General features: G+C 31.3%; 1 protein-coding gene across 1 annotated transcript; it reads left to right on the top strand.

Annotated features, from left to right (window-relative positions):
* The first annotated feature begins 14,922 nt into the window (after positions 1–14,922).
* On the top strand, positions 14,923–18,301 carry LOC111371992 (putative late blight resistance protein homolog R1B-12). The gene is made up of 4 exons (XM_022994135.1): positions 14,923–15,228; positions 15,325–16,826; positions 16,988–17,484; positions 18,243–18,301. The coding sequence occupies exons 1-4, from the start codon at positions 14,923–14,925 to the stop codon at positions 18,299–18,301; spliced, it is 2,364 nt and encodes a 787-aa protein (XP_022849903.1).
* The last annotated feature ends 3,158 nt before the right edge of the window (positions 18,302–21,459 follow it).

The raw sequence follows: 21,459 nt of genomic DNA, 5'->3' as shown, positions 1-21,459 counted from the left end.
ACGTAAGTTACCTAGACAATTTCATCAACTTTACATTCTGCTTTTATATCTCATAGCCACTGTCCTATATGAAATCTCCTACAAGCATCTTATTGAAATCAATCACTATCATCTTTTATCCTGGCATTTTTATCCTTTTATATACTCTGAAGAAGAGAAGAAAAAAACTAAAATGGATTGATGGAAATTCGAATTAGTACCAGGATAAATAAAATCAACCTAACACTCAATAATCGACAACGGCGAGAAAAACTTATTCGCCAAAATATCTTTCGAATTAAACCACCGCAAGTATACATTTCCTTAACAAGTAATAAAGTGGATCTGAGTCCACGTATCGTCCCGCAAAGATTGGTTTAGTTCAATTTTAATTGTTGCGATCTTAATCAAAACAAGAATAATAATAATTGTTTGTTTGTGACAAAATTAATTCTAAAAGAAATTACTTATGCAATTATGAGTGAATTTAACTAATTAAATGCAAATTATGCTAAATGAAAGTTGATGTGTTTTAATGAATGAAAAACGCAATAGGATCACGAATTTTCATGCAATAATCCTTTTTAACCTTAGTTCTACACATGACAACATGATATAATTTTGAAAAGTCAATGTTCTTATTTTATTCAACAGTCTCTCTGAAATAATGTTAAACCTACTCTCATATAAGACACGACTATATTTTTATAATGGATACAAACATATAAGAGTGCATGAATTTTTATGAACACTTAAAGTTCACATAGAGTATGGTGATTTCTATTCCCTATAAGATCCTATGATGATTTACACTTTGTCGAGCCTGCTTCCCATCTTTTGAATGCATAAAATAAGCCGCTATATTCAAACAACTATCCTGTAGAATAATTGTTGATAAAAGAAATTCATAGAAATCATTTAATATCAAAAAATGTGTTTTCAATATCAAATATGTAAACTAAAGATTAAAATCTCATATTACACGATTTATCATTTTCCTAAAATAAAGAAATCTAGCCTATCATGTAAAGAAGAAGAAAACAAAAGAAATACCAAAGAATTGATATCACCTAATTAAATCTTGAATTGAATTTTCGAGTCTTGGAACTGATATTTGCATCTCTTGCATCATTTTATGCTCTAAAACATCTTAAAATGTGTTGTAGTGCGTCGTAAACTACTTATGGATAGCCCTAAGTCTTTAATAGAGATCCCAAATCATGTGTCCATAAGAGTTGGAGTCATATAAGGAAACTAGATTTTTTCTCCGAAAATGTACTATGCTATAGCATAATACAATCGCATGCTATAGCATAGTCCAATGAAATTTAGCCCTGCAACTCCCTGAATCATGCCATGCGACCGTATGGAGAATATAACTATGCTATACCATAGTTCAAGTGAAAATTCATTCTTTGCATTTTTGTCCCCAAACTCTGTTTTCTCGTTTCTTGAACTCTTTTCTCACTTCTTCTTCTTCCAATAGTTTATGTCTTCACTAAATTAATCTTCGACTCTTTCACATCTTCGTTTTTCTTCCGGGTCATCCTTTGACTATTTGTACTTTGGTCCCTGAACTTTGATTTTCTTTCATTTTAGCCTCTTTTCGCTTGTTTTTCTTAAATTCCACCATATTTATCAATGTTGTCATGTAAAACATAATTTATATAGAATTAAGCCATATTTCAACATATTTGTCAACAATTGTCCATTTTTGTTGCCTAAATACCTATGTAAAACGCACTTATCACCTAACATACTCGAAATACAATACAATAAAGAGTTTAATATAAGATGAAGTCTCAATACAATTGATAAAACTAATAAAGGAATAATTGGGATGAAATAGGAGTAAAACCATCAAAAACACGAATCGAAACTAATTGCAATTCGGACTCATTCAAGACCTCTTCTAGTCTATACCAACTCCCAAATTGACTCTTAACTTCAATTCCCAAATAGACTTAAAACTAGAATTTTCAACTAGGCTTCAAATATAATTTTCAGTTAGTCTTCCAAGTAGAATTCAGATCATATCCTAACTCTAACAAACTCCATATTGACATGAATTTAATTTCAATGAACAAAACTTCAAAAATTCTCCACTTGACGACAAATTCCACTATAAGGAATGACACTTGACTCCTTAAATCCAACAAAATTCTCTGAACAAATTACTCTACCTCTTCTGTTAAACCCTAAGGGCAAACTCAACAAATGTGAACTAAATCCAAGCACTGACCAGTAGAATTGCCTTGGGCACCAAACTTGCTTGAATCACTAAGAATAATAAAATTATCAAGTTCACAACTAACTTCATCTAAGTAAGAATCCAAGCACTGCTCATCTATAGGCCGTATAACATAATCATCACAATTAAATGCATTAATAAAAGGATCTTTGCTAGAATCAATACTTCAAAGTGTAAATAACTAAATCAACATCCCTGTATGAGGAGGCCTAATAGCACAAATAAGTTTATCTCTAGCAACTGAATACAATGCTATCGTTGGTAATGGTGCAAAGCAAAAATACCTATAACTTTTGAATTTGACCGAAACGTATTCTTTAATGTAGACCCCAAACTAAACTTCAACGGTACTAAACCAAACTCCAAATCCACTAGAGTTCCTATTTTTTGCTAATTGATCTCAAAAGATTCAGTAGAACAATGCAAGACATATAATTGGGATTTTCTTTATCCCTTCTGATCTTTACAGTACTTCTCCTCCAACGTCCAAACAATAAATCTGCCATAACAAAAAATCTTACTAGGATCCAAAAGCGAAATATCAAACTTCATACTTGCCATGCCAAAAAGCAAACATCGATTTCAGTTGAACAAATATAGCTCTAACACGAAGCCAACTGGCTCGCCCAAGAATTACAACCTTGACTCTAATACCAATTATTGAAAAATTAAGTTAATTGTTAAGAATTACGTACTTCTTTGATACCATTGGTTATGAATATTAAAGATGAGAAATAATAATGCAATATGAAAATAAGATCAAACAATAACATAAGATTTATGTGGAAACACAAGATGGAAAAAATCACGGACAAAGGTGAAGAAGTCACTATATCAAAAATAAGGATTACAATATGTCCAATTTCACCTAACTTGTTAGATAGTTGGATAACCAAAATATGTGTTGTACAACACATATGTATAACACTATGAATCCATAACATACTAGAAATCTAATATAATGAAGAAATTAATATAAGGCGAAGTGTCAATACAATTGATAAAACTAATAGTGGAATACTTGGGATGATGAAATAGGAGTAAAAAGTTGCAAAAAGGCGAATAGAAACTGATTGCAGGTTGGACACTTTCTTGACATCTTCAAATTTACTAACAACTCCTGAATTGAATTCCAATTAAATTCCTAAATAGATTTAAATTAGAATTCTCTCTGGATTTCAAATAGAATTTCCAAGTAGTCTTTCAAATAGAATTCAGATCACACTCTAATTTTAACATCTCTTATCTTAAATTTTCATTAATTAGCATATTTGGCCTCTTTTAATTGTGTTTATGTTCAAATACTCTATTACCTTGGTTTGAAGTGGGGGGGAAATGTTATGTCATACTTTCATCTTTGTTGTTTTATACTCATTCAAAAATAAACACGAAAGGTTTTATTTGGGCATTTGTTAGCAAAATGTCTAGGGTCTTCACAAATATAATATATACAGTCTTTTTTAGTTTTTGGTTTTCTAACATATCTATTATAGTTGGATCTTTTATTTTTTTAGTATGTCCTACTTGGTCTAATATTATATTTCTTTTTATTTTGATATTGCTTTTTATATTTTTGTTTTTTTATCTTTTTTAAACAAATTTTTCTTTCTTCTTCTATAATCATATGTCCGTGGTGTATATAAATCTGAGCAAAACGAATAATCTAATTTCTTTATTTGCTTTCTAGCTACTTCCTTTACACAATATTTTTTCTATTTATCAATTATAAATTTTATAGTGTCACTAATAGTTATTTCTCTTGTTGGGTTTGACTCTACATCTTTTCTAATTTTATCATTCCATGGTGGTTGTATCTTTCTATATAATCTTTCAAGTATAAGGTAATCTAATGCTAATTCTGCTGTGGTTGCTAATCTTTCAAAATCTAACAAAAACGGTTGTATGTATTTCATATTACTAATACTTAATTTTTCTAAGTCTTCTAAAACTTTATTTTGTTCATAAGTGTTACTCTACTGGGATCGGAACCTATAATTAATTCTCTAATAAAACTTGTAAAATTTATAGGATTATCTCCTCCAACCATTCTTAATCTAATTTCATCTGATTTTAGTCTTTTTGCTGTAACGTATACATCTAAAGCAATTTTTCCTAAATAAGTTTCTAAGTAAGCCCACATTTCTTCTATAGTCATTTGTATAGGTACACTGTTCTACGCTCTAATTACAGAATTTTCCCATTTAGTTATAGTACTAGATCTGTCTTGTGGTTTACAATTATTTAACACTAAGATTAATCCTCTATCGCTTGTTAATGGTAAACTACATCTTTCTTCTGTTTGTCTTTTTTTCTAAACTTTTATATTTTTTATCAGTCCATTCAAAATCTCATGCAGGTGGAAAATGATATTTACCTCCTATATCGTATTCTGTATTCATGGGTTCTTTTCTTTTTCCAAATTCTTCATCTGTCTCTCTTTTAGCTCTCTTACTAGTTTCTTCCATCTTGGTTTCTATGTCTACTTGATCTTTTTCTATTAACATTCTGGTTTCTATTTCTCAAGCTTTTCTAAAATTTTTGTAATATTCCATATCTATATATCCAAATTCTTTTTCATCGTCCTCGCTTTCATCTTCTTCACTTTCTTCATCTAAAGCATTAATTTCATCTTCACTTTCGCAGTCCTCTATTTCAAAATATCCACATGCTCCTTCATTTTCTTCCTCACTATGTTGTGTCTGTTCTGGTACTAATATTGATTCTTGTAGAAAATTTCCTAGGTTCCAATCTAATCCTGGATATATTTCTGAAGAGAATTTCTTTGTTGGGATAGCCTTTATACCTTTTTTGTCCTAATAGTGTAATTATTTGATTATTTTCTAATTTATAATTAGTAGTACTATTTTCACTAAGTCTTCCTATGATTTCTGTGCAAATATAAATTATCCTAATCTCTTTTCATTTGATATCCTTTACTTTTTATTCCTATTTTAATATTTTTATAGAAATTCTTCGTTCTAACTAAATAGTCTGATGTAAAATATACTATTCCTCATTTATTATTCATATCTAATTCTATGCTTCCTATAATCCTTGTTCTATATCCGTGAATCTGCTATCATATAAACATACTAATACTTTAGCTCCTAAATTTTCTCTGTGAAGCTCATTTAATCATATTATTATTAATCCTAAATGAGTCCGTTGAAAATTTTTATTAACGATTTCTTTATAAGATTCTTTTTCTATTAAATCTAGAGATATAAATTGATTTTCATGTGTACAGGAAACATATAATTCTTCATAATACTGATATATTAAAGATTTGTTAAATAAATTTCCTTCTTTTTTATATATGTCTAAAACTTTTACTAATTTTAGTTTATTCTGTCTAAACATTTTTATTTGTTCTTTTGTATCTATTAGAGATTCTAGTCTTGTTTTGGATTCTATTTTTCTACTTAATGTTCTTAATAAAGGATTACCTGCTAATTTACTACTACTGGCTACTATTTGTTTTCCTTTATCCATTTTTTATAGATCCATTTAATTTTCTTAAATCTACTAGGTTCTTTAGTTTTACCTAAATCTAATTTTTTTTAGTTTATGTATTATATTATCTAAATCTTGTCTATTATCTATCGACTTTTATTTTTCCAATGATTTAACTATGCTTTCCAATTTTCCTAAGTTAGGACTAGATTCCATTTCTCCTATATTATTATATTTTCTTTTTAGTATTTTGGTATTTTGATTTTTAATATATTTTAGATTAGTTTCTAAAATCTTTAAATTTTTATTTATATTTTCTAATAAAGTTTCTGCTCTTTTATTTGAATTGTTCCTTTCTAAATTTTTCCTAAATTTACAAGTAAATCTACAATACTATTAACTGTTTATCTTCACTATGTAAAGTATGTCTAAACTTATTATCAAAATTATAGATTAAAGAAATTGCTTCTAAGTTATCTTTTGTTTTATAGTTTCCTAAAATTTCTAAATTTAAATACTCGATTATTTTCATAAACTATATAATTTTTTACTGTTATAGGCTCTAATACCAATTAAGAATGTCTAGCAGTCAACATAGATCAACAGCCTTTATAGTTAGAAATCATAGTGAAATAAAAAGAGAAAAAGCAAGAATTGTTATAAACTATAAAAGGTTAAACGACAATACTGTAGAAGATGGATATAAGATACTAGATAAGGATATGCTAATAAATAAAATACAAAATAGCAAGATATTTTTTAAATTTGACTGTAAATCTGGATTTTGGCAAATAAAAATGGCAAAAGAATCTATTCCTTGGAAATCTTTTACTACTCCATTTGGACACTTTGAATGGTTAGTCATACATTTTGGATTAAAAAAATGTACTCTCTATTTTTCAAAAAAAGATGGATTGTATATTTAATTCTCTTCCATTTGTTTGTGTATATATAGATGATATTCTAGTACATAGTAAAAACTATAAAGAACATATGAAACATCTAGAGATAACCTTGACTAAATTTATAAAAAATAGTTTAATTATAAGTAAAGAGAAGACGGAAACAAATAAACAAAAAAATTGAATTTTTAGGAATAATTTTAGGAGAGGGAAAGATTCAGTTACAACCATTGTATAGTAAATTATGCTAGACATTTTATTAAAGATTTAAAAAGGAAAGTAGGACCATTGTATAGTAAATTGTCTAGTAAAGGACAAAAATATTTTAATCAATCAGATATAGAATTAGTCAAAAAAATAAAAGTAGAAGTTAAAAATTTACCACCATTAGATAGTGAATATAAAATAATAGAAACGGATGGATGTTAATTAGGATGGGAAGGAATTTTATATTTCAAACCAAATAAATATAGTGATAAAAAAGAAAAAAAAATTTGTAGATATTCTAGCGATAAGTACAAGATAAAAGAAAAATATTTAACTAGTTTAGATTACGAAATAATGGACATGATACATATTATAGAAAGCTTTAAATTGTTTTTAAATATTGAATTTACAATTAGAACAGATTGTGAAGTTATAATAAAATTTATTAAAAAAACAAATTTAATAAGATAAGACATAAAAGATGGTGAAATTATATGAGATGTTAAGCAGCTATAAAATTAATATAGAACATCTTGACGGAAAAAATAATATTTTAGCAGATAGTTTAAGTTGGCAAGTTATTAATTTTCTAACTCATTATCTTCATGATGCAGATGGATCAAAGGATGATGAACTTTGGGAATATCACTCTGAGAGTTGCCCCTCAAGGATCTAATCTTTGATTAAGAGGAAATAATTTAGAAAGGCTACCAGAAAGGGAGTGTTGTCTACTGGATAATCTCTGAATGAGACGTGACTCTAAACAAAAATTAGACAGCATTAACGCCTTAGTTAACCATTTTAGATAGATTCATAATCAAGTAGAAAGCAAAAAAAATTAGTTTCTTTATAGTAATTAAAGGTAGAAAGCCCGGAATATATAATCATGGGCTAGAAGTACTACAACAAGTAGAAAGATTTCCCGACCCCCCTTTTCGAAGGATTTTATATGCTTAAAGAAGCTTTAAATTTTTGTAGAGAAATAATAGGATTTAATTTTCATATATCCGAAAGAATTAGACAACTCTCAAGCTTCATCATCATCTTTATCAATACAACTCTGTGATAGTTGTGAAACTATGACCAAAATTGTTAGAAATTTAAATCTTAAAAAGCATTGTTTAGAAGAAAGACTACAACTCCTTGAAGATCAAATTTCCTCATCCCAACAAACTATTAGTGAATATCAAAATGAAATTCTTAAATTGCATAATAGTTTAGACAAACTTAGTTCCAGAGACGCACTTGAAAAACTCATTTCTAAATATATCGCCTCTACAAATAGAAATTATTCTGATAATATAGAAAGACTTATTGAACTAACAGATTCTACAGCTGTAGGACAAGAAAAAACTTTATACGAATTAGAACAGAAAATTGGTGACTGCGCCAGTATTGTTCGAAGTTCTATAAAGAATTCCGTTTTACAGGAAATTATAGATTTTGCTCAAATTATAAGTTACTATCATAATGAAAATCGATACTTCCTTAGACATGGTCCCAAACATGATGCAGCTCAAAACTCAGCCTTTCTTAGACACAATTATCCAACAATCTCTTTTGATTATACAATCTTTGAAGAAGAACACCTTTTTTACCCAGCTTTACAGTTTGAAATGATAGATACTATATACATATTAAACAAGCCTTTTCGATTTTTTTCCACCAAAACTTAAACAAATTATTGATCAGCTAAAAGATCATCCCTTAATGTTTGCCCATGTGATTTCATAAAAAAAATTAAATTTACAATTATGGCATTTATATTGATGATTTAAATTTAATTTGAACTTCTGAAGAGCTAAATAAAATTGTAAATTATTTGAAAAATGAATTTGAAATGAAAAATTTGAAAAAAAAATAAAATAAAATTGTCTTAGTCGTAAATTGAATACTTTTCAGAAGAATTATTAGTTCATCAATCTATTTATACAGAAAAAATCTTAAAATGTTTTTTATGGATAATGGACATCCGTTGACATTATTTATGGTTATTTGATCATTTGATGTAAAAAAGACCCATTTCATTGAGAAAATGTTCTTGATCCTGAGGTAACATATCTCAATGTAATTGGAGCATTAACCTATCTTGCAAACTGCACTCGACCCAATATAGTTCTTTTTTTTTTCTTTTTTAACATTTATTTTTAATACTCCAAAATAAATATACTATTTCATTCGATATTTTTGTTCCAAACAAGGTTTTAACAAAAAAGATATTTTGTAATGTGTAATTTAAGGGAGAATGTTTTAAATGGTAAGTTTATTAGTGAATGATAATTATACATTTTGTAGCCATAAAAATTATTACTCTTGTTTCCCTAATCATTCTCTATAAATATATGACTTTAATTCTTAAAAAATACACACAAATTTATTGACTTATATATTCTATTTTTCCCTCTTTTATAGCAACTAGTGAACATTGAACGTGCGCTGCACCTTTTTATGAATGCTTTATAAGTGTCATGAAAATAATATTTGAATATGCGTGAATGTATATTAATTTAGAATTAATACCAACAATATATACGTGACAATGAATGTTAAATTATTTATATAATTTTGAATTAATTAAAACTGGCTGTTAATTAGCATACATGAACATTAATAATGAAATGCCTTCTTAAATGTGATATTTTAATTATCTTATAATTAGATTGATTAACGTCAAAATGCATGAATAAAGAAGAATGTTAATAAATGAAAGTGAATATTAATTAATTGAGATTAATAATACAGAATTCATACATTAATGAAAGTATATATGTGAAATAAATCTGTCAAATGTACGTGTACATTGATGATAACTAAATAGTTAAATAAATTAAACACTTATTGAAAAACGAGAAGTAAGATATTATTGAAATAATCGGATTACAATAGGGCTAGAATCGTCCAAAAAATAATTCCCACTTGATATGATATATGTAATTATATTATTACCACATAACTTGTTACACCACAATTTTAATTAATTTTTTATTTACTTAAATGATCTTAAGTAGAATTACTTAATGGGGAGCGTTCTTCCTACATATGGATTTGACAAGTATTTTTGACAAATAATCGTGACCTTTAATTTAAGCAAATTCAACTGTCAATATTTCATAGATCTCAAGTGGTTATAACTAACTCTCCCATTATCCTAGTGAAACACATATTGACTATTAAATTTGCTTAAGTTAAAGGTCACGATTATTTGTCAAAAATACTTTTTAAATTTATGTGTAGTAGGAACGTTTCCCTTACTTAATTATCCATAATTTTATATAAATTATTAATATAAATATTTTTATGGAGACACCACAATCACCATTTTTTATCCATGAATCACTTCCCAAAATCAAGTAATTAAAATAGTGGATCATCAAACTTATTTATGCAAAATTAGCTAAACATAAATGTTGACCTTTGACGTGTTTATTGGATGAATATGCGCGCTCTTCATTGGAGTCTAAATTCATCGCATCAAATTTATCATCAGGCAATCGGTTTTAAGAATTTGAAATTGTGGGTTCGTACACATCGAGCCTGTTTAGACCATTGAAGTTGTAGAGGGCGAGAGAAGAGGCTCCAATCAAGTCTAGAATGGCGACGATCTTCACTTCACGCAGAAGATTACAGAAGAAATTGTTTTTACTTTTGGGATGAGAAAAATGAGGAGTAATATTGAAATGATGAATACATCATAATACCTTCTTTTTTTCTTTTTCGTTTTTGTTTTTATTGAATTAAGAGTATAATTGTAAATTTATTGTGGTGTATTTATTTAAAATACATTTTAATTATAGTGTGACTATAATGCGGTGAAGTAAGTAAATTTTGTAGAGGTAATATAATTACCCTTTAACATATTATAGATTATTATTATTATTTTGGGAGCAGAAATCACATATTACACCTGTATATCACATGGTGTGAGGGAAGATTCATCGTCGGAACTCAGCATTAATTTCAGTTTAATGAAATTTGAAAATATAATAATCAAGTTGCGTGTTCCATTAATATTGAGGGTTGACCTCGAAATGCAAACATCACTGTCTTAATGAGTCAGCATTACATAGTTTATTCTGAAATTGTTTATCTAAAATGATATTTGGTATTTTATGTTTGTAATGAAGCTTGGACTTTGGTCATAAATACCAATTTCTGGAGGAGAAACAGTCATACATCTTACCTGCAATTTGTCCATCCCCCTTATTCCATAAACAGGGACTGACATGGCTACCTCTCAATCCATCCTGAGAAAAATTCTACGAGATAGAAATGTCTGTAATCTCATCGAAACGTCACTCGATGAAAATTAAAAATTTGAAACATTTGTTGGGGCAGAGAAGACTTGTTCCAATCGCCATTGCCTACATGGTGTTGTGATTATGTTGTTCAAAACCCAAAAAAAAAAAAAATAATAATAATAATAATAAAAATAAAAAAAATTAGTTCATGCGACCGCATGGCCTAAAGCCATGTGACCGCATGGTACAATTTTTTTGTCGTTGGAGGCCCTTTTCTCCAGTTGTAAATTTAAATTTTGTGACTTTTGGCTTAAAGTTTAGTACCATTTCGTGAATGTGATGTATGCCTATATATATTTGATCCACGTTGAAGGCAAAAACATCAAGGTTCCATATTACTTCCAAAATCAAAGATCAAAGTCTTTAAAAGCTATATTCATATTTATTATTTGTGTTCTTCAAATTCTCTAGGATTTGCACTTTTGCTTTGGTACTTAAATCCTTGCAAGGCTTGTTTTAATCCTACAAACCATTTGCCAACAACTTTCGAAGCATTTCAAATTCATAGGAGAAGTGGCAAATATCGCTTGAGGACAACGATATCGTGTTCAAGCCGTTTGTTGATACAGGTTCGTGATTATCTTGTTATTGATATTTTCGGTTCATATTTTGTAATCTCTACTCCAATCCGATGAAATTTTGTTGGAAATGCTAATAATAGCAAATCTTATAGATTACTAAACTTGGAGACCTATGTGATTATCAAATCAAGTGATGTAGAGCTCTTTGAAGATTTGTTATCATCGGATAATGAGTTAAAAAAAAATATTGAAAACATCCCTAACTCAATTGGAACACATGATGAAATGTCTTCTAAAGACGTTGATAAGTCTAGTGAACAACGAAGAAGCAAGAGAACTCGAGTTGATAAGTCTTTGGGACCGGATGAATTGATTCTCAACTTATTTCCTTTTACTTAGTAGAAGGAAATGAGTTGAATGTTGTAAGAACAATTCCTTTTGTTCTACAAGTGAAAACCGACCCTAAAACCTCTAAAGAAGCCATGGCTTCTCGTGATAGCATTTTTTGGAAAAATGCAATTAAAAATGAAATGGATTCAATAATGTCTAATAAAACTTGGAAACTTGTCGATTTACCATCGAGATCCAAACTTATTGGATGTAAATGCGTATTTAGGAGGAAATATAATGCTGATGGCTCTCTAAATACTTTCAAAACTAGATTAGTAGTTAAAGGATATCAACAAAAGGAAGGAATCGACTATTTTGACACTTATGGACTGGTAGCTAGAATAACATCGATTAAAATATTATTTGCATTAGCTTAAATTTATAACTTGCATGTTCATCAAATAGATGTCAAGATGGCATTCTTAAATAGGAATCTCGATGAGGAGGTCTATATTGAGCAACCCAAAGGGTGCGCTCTACTTGAAGATGAACATAAGGTATGCAAGTTAGTAAAATTTTTATATGGTCTGAAACAGGCACCTAAAAAATGGTATGAGAAGTTTGACTTAGCTATAACATCATTCGAATTTAAACATAATAGCGTAGATAGATGTTTATATTCTAAAGTGTATCATAATTATGTGACATTTTTATATTGAAGACATGTTAATTATGAGTAATCACATGGACGGTATAGAAGAAACAAAGAAGTTTCTATCTTCCACATTCAAGATGAAGAATCTTGGTCAAGTGGATACCATTTTAGGCATCAAAGTCACAAAGACTAGTAGGGGTTATCATCTAAGTCAATCACATTATATTGAGAATGTGATAAACAAGTTCAAATACTTGAACATTAAAGAATACAGTAACCCGGTTGATCCAAGTTCAAAACTTGTAAAGAATGATGGAAGGGTGATTGCTCAATTGGAATGTGCTAGTGTAATCGGAAGTCTTATATATGTAGTTCAATGCACAAGATCGGACATAACCTATGCTATAAGTAAACTTAGTAGGTTTACTAGCAATCCGAGAAATAATCATTGGAAGGTCATTGGAAGAGTTCTTGGATACTTAAGAAAACCAAGAATCTGGGCATCCAATATACTAAATTCTCGACGGTATTAGAAGGATTTACCGATGCTAGTTAGATATCTAGCGTGGGTGAGAGTAAATCCACTACGGGTTGGGTGTTCACTCTTGGAGGATGTGCTATTTCTTAGAAATCAAATAAACAAACATGCATAACACACTCGACCATGGAATCTGAATTTGTAGCCCTATCGGATACCAAGAAAGAGGTTGCGTGGCTTAAGGATCTCCTTTTTTTAGATACCTTTGGGATCGAAGAATATTTCTTCAATACCTATCATGTGTGATAGTCAAGCCACATTAGCAAAAGCATATAATGAGGTATACAACGGAAAGTCTAGACACATGAGTCTTAGACATGACTATATAAAGAAATTAATCAAGGATGGAATAATTTTCCTAAATTATGTAAGATCAATTGAGAATTTGGTAGATCATTTGACTAAACCTCTAAACAGAGATTTAGTTGCATCTACTTCGAGTAGGATGGGGTTGAAATTACTTAACTAAAAGAGTCCACCAATGACAGCAACCCTACCTGTCATTGCTCAAAAGATAATTTACGGGTTCAAAGGGTAACAACAGGTCATTCAATATGTGAATAATTGCAACATTATTGAAAAATTCGCAATAATCCTATCATAATTATAATAATGCTGGTTGTTATTGAAATGAGAGATGAGCTTTAAACTCTTAATGAAGTTCAGTGCTAAAACACAAGTACCACTAAAGATAACAAAGGTACTGAAAGAACTTCACCTAAACAATCTTCAAGGTGGTGCCGCCTTAATAGAGAGTTGGAGTTTCTTTCTTAAAAGATTGTTGAAACGAATAAGTGCAAGGCCATAAAAGCGCTAAGCGAGTTATGATGAACTTAAGAACAAGTGGTACTCATGTGTATGTTCTTACCAGTATTGTCATATGGAATAACTGGTTCAAAACTACACGCTACTTTGATTCCGACTATACTTTGTTTGAATTACACTATGGTTAGATTCAAATCGAAAGATATCTAATCCTTTTGTATGAGTATTGTATATCATGAATATGAGACTTGTTAAATTTGAACAAGTGGGGATTGATGTGATTATGTTGTTCAAAACCAACAATAATTAAAAAAAAAAAAAGTGGTCCATGCAACTTAAGCCATGCAGTTGCATGGCCATATGTCGAGACCATTTGGTCTCAGCATGGGTGAACCAAGCGGCCGCATGTTTTTGTACCATGCGGTCGCACGGTACAATTTTTTGACTGTTGGAAGTCGTTTTCTCTCATTGTAAATTTAAATTTGGTGACTTTTGGATTAAAATTTGGTACCATTTCATGAATGTGGTGTATGCTTATAAATATTGGATCCATGTTGAAGGCAAAAAATCACAAAAACATCAAGGTTCCATATTACTTCCAAAATTAAAGATCAAAGCCTTTAAAAGCCATATTCATATTCATCCTTTGTGTTCTTCAAGTTCTCTAAGATTTGCACTTGTGCTTTGGTGCTTAAATCCTTGCTAGACTTGTTATAATCTTGCAAACCATTTGTCAACAACTTTCGAAGCATCTCAAATTCATAGGAGAATAAGCAAATATCGTTTGAGGACAACAATATTGTGTTCAAGCCATTCATTGATACAAGTTCGCGATTATCTTGTTATTGGTGTTTCTGGTTCATATTTTATGATCTCTACTCCAATCCGGTGAAATTTCTCCAACAGTAAAACTATGCCCCTGGTATGACCAAGTAAAGGAATTAGTACGACAACTCGAGGATTCAACAATCTATTGCAAGATGTTAGGGGCCTCTCTAAGACAGGAAATTCTTCGAGTTACTAATGTCACTTGTGCAAGAGCTGAGGGTATACTTCACAATACCAAAGCAGCGAATGTCCGAGGTTGCTCCTACTCCCCAGCCTAATGAAGTTGTTAAGGTCTTTATTGACTTTCTCCTCCAAATTTTAAAAGAAATAATGCGTCTTGAGCCAGATTTCATTGTTTCAGTCAAGGGTTCTTTCCAAAATCTCCAGACAGAACTTGGATTTCTTACCACCTTCCTTGGAGATGTACCTATGCGCCTACAGTTCACTGAGGTGAATGAAACCAAGAATATATTGTCAGACATCAAAGTTGTTGTCAATGAGGTTGGAAGTTTCTTATAATCATTATTTTCCGCAAGGGATGACGAAGTCCTGGAGGCTAGAAGATTGAATCTTGCTCTTTCTGATTTCTTAAGAAAGTTTGAGCTCTTGGAAACAAAGATCAAGGTGCACTGCATCACAGTCTCGAAGTTGTCAGGTTCTGTCGATATAAAGAGTAGTGTGGTTTCACTCTTCATTGTGGATTCCCTTCTCGATGATCTCGAGGACCTTATCAATTATAAAGCTGAGAGGATTGTTGGTGTGAAGGATCTAATTACAATACTCTATGAGGAGGTAACATTGTTGAGATCCACCTTCAATGATATTGCTGTGGCACGGCACATACAACTTGAAGAACTCATGATACAAACCCGAGTCGTAGCATATGAAGTTGAATATGTTATCAACTCGTTTCCTCCTATCTGGTATCTCAATATCAGGCTCCCTCAAATCCTGGAGAAGATTCAGCTTATTAAGATGGCAATACAGGAAAAGAACAGGACTGTTGATGCTGGAATACGAGAAGAAGGATATCCATGCGGGCAAGTACTGCCATATGCTAAAGAATCTCCCCATTTGGAAGATATTTTTGTGGGTTTCAAGGATGAGAAAAGAAAAATTTTAGAGCAACTCACCAGAGAACCACATCGGCAACAGATTATCTCCGTTGTTGGGATGCCGGGACTTGGTAAGACTACTTTAGCAAAGAAATTATTCGATGATCCTTCCATTTTCTGTCACTTTGACAAGCGTGCTTGGTGTGTTGTTTCTCAAAAATATAAAAAGAAAAACTTATTGATCGAAATGTTGACATCGACAAAAAACCTTAATAAAAAAACAATCTTGAAAATGGAGGAAGAAATGGATGGAGAAACTTTGGGCGAACAGTTTTATAAAAGTTTAAAAGGAACGAGATACCTAATTATCATGGATGATCTATGGCAAAAGGAAATGTGGGAAGACTTGAAAAAATATTTTCCAAATGATGAAAGCATAGGAAGTAGAATCTTATTCATGACTCGGAACAAAGAAGTGGGTTCACTTGGTGTTGTTAATGAACTTCCTTTCCTATCAGAAGCTGAATGTTGGGAATTATTAAAGAAGGTGTTCCGAGCTGAACCTTGCCCTCCAGGATTGCTAGAGATTGGGAAGGAGATTGCCTCAAGTTGTCATCGTCTTCCCCTGTCAGTCCTGATGATATCTTCCGTCCTTGCAAATATGGAGAAGAAAGAGAGCTCGTGGATAACAGTGGCAGGAAGTTTAAGCACACACATATTTGACCACACAAAGAATTGTCTCCACGTACTGAAACTTAGTTACCAGCATTTATCAGTTCATCTGAAACACTGTTTTCTATACTTTGGAGTATTTGCAGAGGACGAAGTGATCCCAGTACGAAAGTTGATATCTCTATGGGTTGCCGAAGGGTTTATAAACAAAGAAACCCACAAGAGCTCAGAAGATGTGGCATACCATTATCTAATGGATCTAATTCATAGGGGTCTGGTACTTGTTCATGAAAGAACATCTAACGGTGGAGTCAAAACTTGCATTATTCATGATCTATTGCATGATATGTGCCTGAGGGATGGGATCAAAATGTAAGTTCTTAGTCTCTCTTCTTTCTTCTTTCAATTTTTTCTATTTTTATCTAGATTACTAATTTATGTTAATAATCTTTGATGGTCACACTAACGATGCTTTTGTTTTGTTTCTGATGATGATTGGATATAACTATTTTGTCATCACTTTGGTTCTTCAGCGGATCATCAATATATGAGCAAGATGGGAGTCTCTTGAGTTGGTTATATCTTTCTTATCCAAGACCTTTTGGTCCACATGTTCACTCTGTGTTAGGCCGCAGGGTCATGGATTTGACGCGTTCATATTTGGCATTTGATAATATAAGTAAAGGAATAGAAAAGCTGGTTCACTTGAGGTACTTGGCATCAATAGAAAATCTCCACAAACTAGAATATCTTCTTGTGAAGAATAAAGAACAAGTTGAAATACCAGAGATCGTTCTTAACATGAAGAATTTGAAACATCTTCATTTCAGAGGTGGTGCATACTTCAGTGAAACTTGCCATTTGCGAGCAACTAAGGATGGGAGCTTCCAACTAAATCTACAATCTATTTCTTTACTTGTTATTCGTAATGAAATGGATGCAAAAGTTTTGGGATGTGCACCCAATCTCCGCAGATTGAAATGCAAGTTTCAGTGTCCTTTCCAGTTCCCTGATCGATTTGAATCACTAAGTATTAGAATTGTATATAAGAAACTGTATGTAGCAAGGAATGCCTTTATTGAATTTTGTAACATCACATAACAACTCTTTTCAAACCATCCAATCTTTTAAAGGAGAGAGGACCTAATATATTGTGCCAAACATGGATTGAAACATGATTTACATATGAAATTGAAACTGAGTTTAGGACATTTGTGTCAAGAATATATAAATCCTGCAAACGATCACCCCTGCCGATCACTCTCCTGGTTTTGGCCTCCTGAATAATAAAATGGTCTTGAAAGAAGTTGATATTGAATTGTGATTCAAGAGTTAGAGTTCTAACAGACAACAAATTAAACTTGAACTGTGGCACAAACAAGACATCATGTAGAATGATACTTGGGCTTAACCTGACATCACCACATAACCTTACTGGGATTTGTGTGTGGTTTGGCAATGTAACTGTAGAATTATCAATAATTCTCATTGACAAGAAAGCAGCAGCAATAAAGCATACATGTTTTGTTGCACCTGAATCCACTATCCAAATGTCTTTGGATGAAAACATAGGATCAATTGTTATGGAAGAACATATACCTGCTCCATATGAAATAAATTTGTTGTCCTGCTGATTAGTAGCAGTGATGTTTGATCTTGATGCCAAGTAATTGGATAACATGGACATTAATTGCTGATACTGGTTGGAATTTAAGCTCCGAATAAAGTTCCCAAAATTTCGCTGTTAATCAAATTGCTTACCCTCAGTCTGATGGTTAACTGATGCAGAGATGAGAGAACTGATTAACAGCCTTCGAGCCAGGGCTAATTCGGAAGTTGTCCCTTGAGTTACTGTTGTGAGTACTGGAATTACTCACTGAATGATTTAAGAGGTAAGGGCTTGAAGGTTCATCAATGGCCAATCTGTTCATTGATGACCTTGAATCAAACTGAATTTCGGATAGTAATGACTCCATATGGAGATTAGATCAGACAACAGATTAATTGAATCTGTGAAAAATAGGGACGAACAGAAGATCAAACAAAAGATTGATCAAATCTGTGAGGATGAAAGAAGAAAGTGGAAAAAATGTTGCTCTGATACCATGTTGGTTTGAAGAAGAGAATTGAACTGATATTATTGATCATACTATCAAATGAAAATAAGCATACAAACTTGCATAAATAGCACCCAAAGTTGGTGCCAAAATGACAGCTGGACACACCTAACTAACTGAAAAACAAAACAAACTAATATCTGATACATTTACATACAGTTCCTTAAATACAATTCTAATACTAAGCATCAGTTCGATGAACGATTCAGGTCCCAATTTTCCCTTGAATCTCAAAAAATTGACTCTACGTAATTTTTATTTGCCATGGAAAAAGGTCAGGATGATTGGGAGATTGCCAAACCTTACGTTATGGTATCTTCTGGAATAACCAATGGGACACAAAAGAAGGTGAGTTCCAAAAACTCAAGTTCTTCGAGCTAAATAATGTAAGGGTTGATAGCAGCTGGTATGTCAAAGCAGAATGAAATCCCACAAGTGATGATTACCCAAAACTAGAACGACTAGTGTTGAGAAATGTCTACTGTTTGAGGAAGATCCCTTCCAGTTTAGGTTATATTTTAACCTTACAGAAGATTGAGGTATATGGGTGCACAGAATCTATCACAAAATCTGCTGTGGAAATTCGGGAAGAACAACAAGAAATGGGATATGAAAAGCTTAAAGTTATCATCTCCCACTACCAATTCAAATAGAGTAAAAGGAGCATGACTTTTGATGGTATACTATGACTCTTTCTTTCGATCTACATAAGGCTTAGGGACTTGTTTATTGTGCATATAACAAAAACAAACATCAGAAGTTTACACCATTTCATCTTTTCTTGATTTAAGAATCCAACGGGTTCCAACATTATTTTATGGCTTATCATATGTCTCTTAATGCTCGATTTTAGTTAGTGGTGTCTCTTATTTTGTTGACATTGCCTTTTTAACTTCCTGATAATGTGTTAAAAGAAGAAAACGCTGGTCATTTTAACCGGTTAATTATTGAATGAAAATTATAGAACTTGAATTTGTCTAATTCCTTTCGATCCTTTATCGATATTTTTCAAATCAATGATTCTGTTGATCAAATAAATAACGAGATATCAGTGTAGAATTAATCAGATTGTAATTTAAATCAGTTTTGGATATAAGTTGGAATCAACGAGCTTCCATCTTGTTCTTGGTTTTGTTTTATGCTTCCGTTTTTGTCAGCTTGTTATGCTGTTCTAGGATTTGCTATCGTATACAGTTCTTTTCTCGGTGCGTTGATTCTATAACACTTCAGTTTTTATGGCAATTTAATAAATTCTAAACAGAAAGTACAAATTCAGAAAACCTTAGATAACCCTTTAGATCCTAGCAACTTCAGAAGAATATTCGTGTCGTATGGCCATAAATTAACACTTATTCCATTTGTACAAAAAATTGTTCTACAGAATTGCACAAAAAAATCTCACATTGTGCAGGTTCCATATTGAGATAAAAAAGGCCAAAAAATCACACAACCCCCTATTGTGTCTTATCTATTGGCATTCTGTGAAATGCAGTTCCGTGACTGCAAAATTGCTCATAAATTAATGTGTGCGCTCATGAGTTCTTCGTCAAGGAAGAACTTTGTAAATTATATATATTTAGAAAGATCCTTGCCCTCTACTTTAACATGTAAAAGTAAGTTTAAAGATGATTAATGCATTTTTTCTATTTGTGAAAGGCTTCGTTAAGACCATGGCTTAGGACAATGTAAAGAAGGGCTTGAGCTCACAACCTAGCCCAATATAAATAGAATAATGTTATCTAGTACCAGTGATGTTAAATACAAGTTTAGGTGTCAATATATTATAGGTCCTATTAAATGGACCATAATTTCTTGTATTTAGTTGAACGTTTAATTTAATATCATTAGTGTTGTCACTAAATTGGTGTTAAATATCAATGGTGCTAATAGTATTACTCATATAAATAACAACATTGGTGCAAGCATAAGTTCCCAATTATAATCTCTTGCACTAACTTCCACATGAGCTAATATGATTAATACCAGTAAGCTATTGTTCACTAATTTGTGGAACTCCTCCAATTTATTATCTAATGATTTGATGATCTTAATCTAATCCATTGCACGATATACATATATTTTATGTTGAGGGTTGGTTCGTCACCTCTCTCAAGAACTATCCTATGAGGAAAACCTTTATACCGAATAAAATAAAATAAATAAATAAATAATAATAATAAAGACACAAAAACATAGCTTTATTCATTGAGGTGTTTCAACCAACAAAAATAAAAATATTCAAGTGTTCGATTCGTACTAGTGGAAATTGCAAAGGAAAGATAATAGTTTCTTTTTCTTTCTGAATACTATCAAATATTTTCTAATTCTCCCTTACAATATGTTAGTGTAGTTAAGGAATCACCGTTTTTTTTTTTTTTTTTTTTTTTAAAACAGCCCATCAGGTATTTTATTCATAAAACCATCACTTGAGGTGGAGGAAGATCGTAGCAACAGTCCATCAATCAATAAAAAAATCTAATCTCCTATCAATGTAACCACATAACAAAAATAGTCTATCTTTTCCAACGAATGTACAACACACCCATCCTATCTAGACGGATCAATCATCGATAAAGCCTTGGTAGTTCCATACATAATGAGAACCATCCTGTCTTCCCCTTCACACCAAACTTCGCCAACTTGTCCGCAACCTGATTAGCTTTCCTATACTGATGCATGATGTGAAAGTAAAATTTCCTGAGAAGCTAAATTAAAACTTCCCAAAAATCCCACAAGTACCATAGCGTACATTTCCTTGCCAAAATCCAGGAAACCACCAACAACGAATTACACTCAATATCCACCTGAAATAATCCTAAATCCTGACACGATCAATCCATCAATAAGCGCCGTCAACTCCGCTTCATTGTTAGTGCCATATCCAAAGA

This window comes from Olea europaea, chromosome 2 (assembly GCF_002742605.1).
Source record: "Olea europaea var. sylvestris chromosome 2, O_europaea_v1, whole genome shotgun sequence".
Classification (NCBI taxonomy): domain Eukaryota; kingdom Viridiplantae; phylum Streptophyta; class Magnoliopsida; order Lamiales; family Oleaceae; genus Olea; species Olea europaea.
This window is presented reverse-complemented; position numbering and strand designations above follow the sequence as displayed.

Bases quoted from the DNA above. Each gene is read 5' to 3' on its own strand.
- LOC111371992 (XM_022994135.1), top strand. From the start codon at position 14,923: ATGTCACTTGTGCAAGAGCTGAGGGTATACTTCACAATACCAAAGCAG. The intron at 16,827-16,987 runs GTAAGTTCTTAG...TTGGTTCTTCAG, and splicing joins CTGAGGGATGGGATCAAAAT to CGGATCATCAATATATGAGC. The intron at 17,485-18,242 runs GTATTAGAATTG...TAACTGATGCAG, and splicing joins TGATCGATTTGAATCACTAA to AGATGAGAGAACTGATTAAC.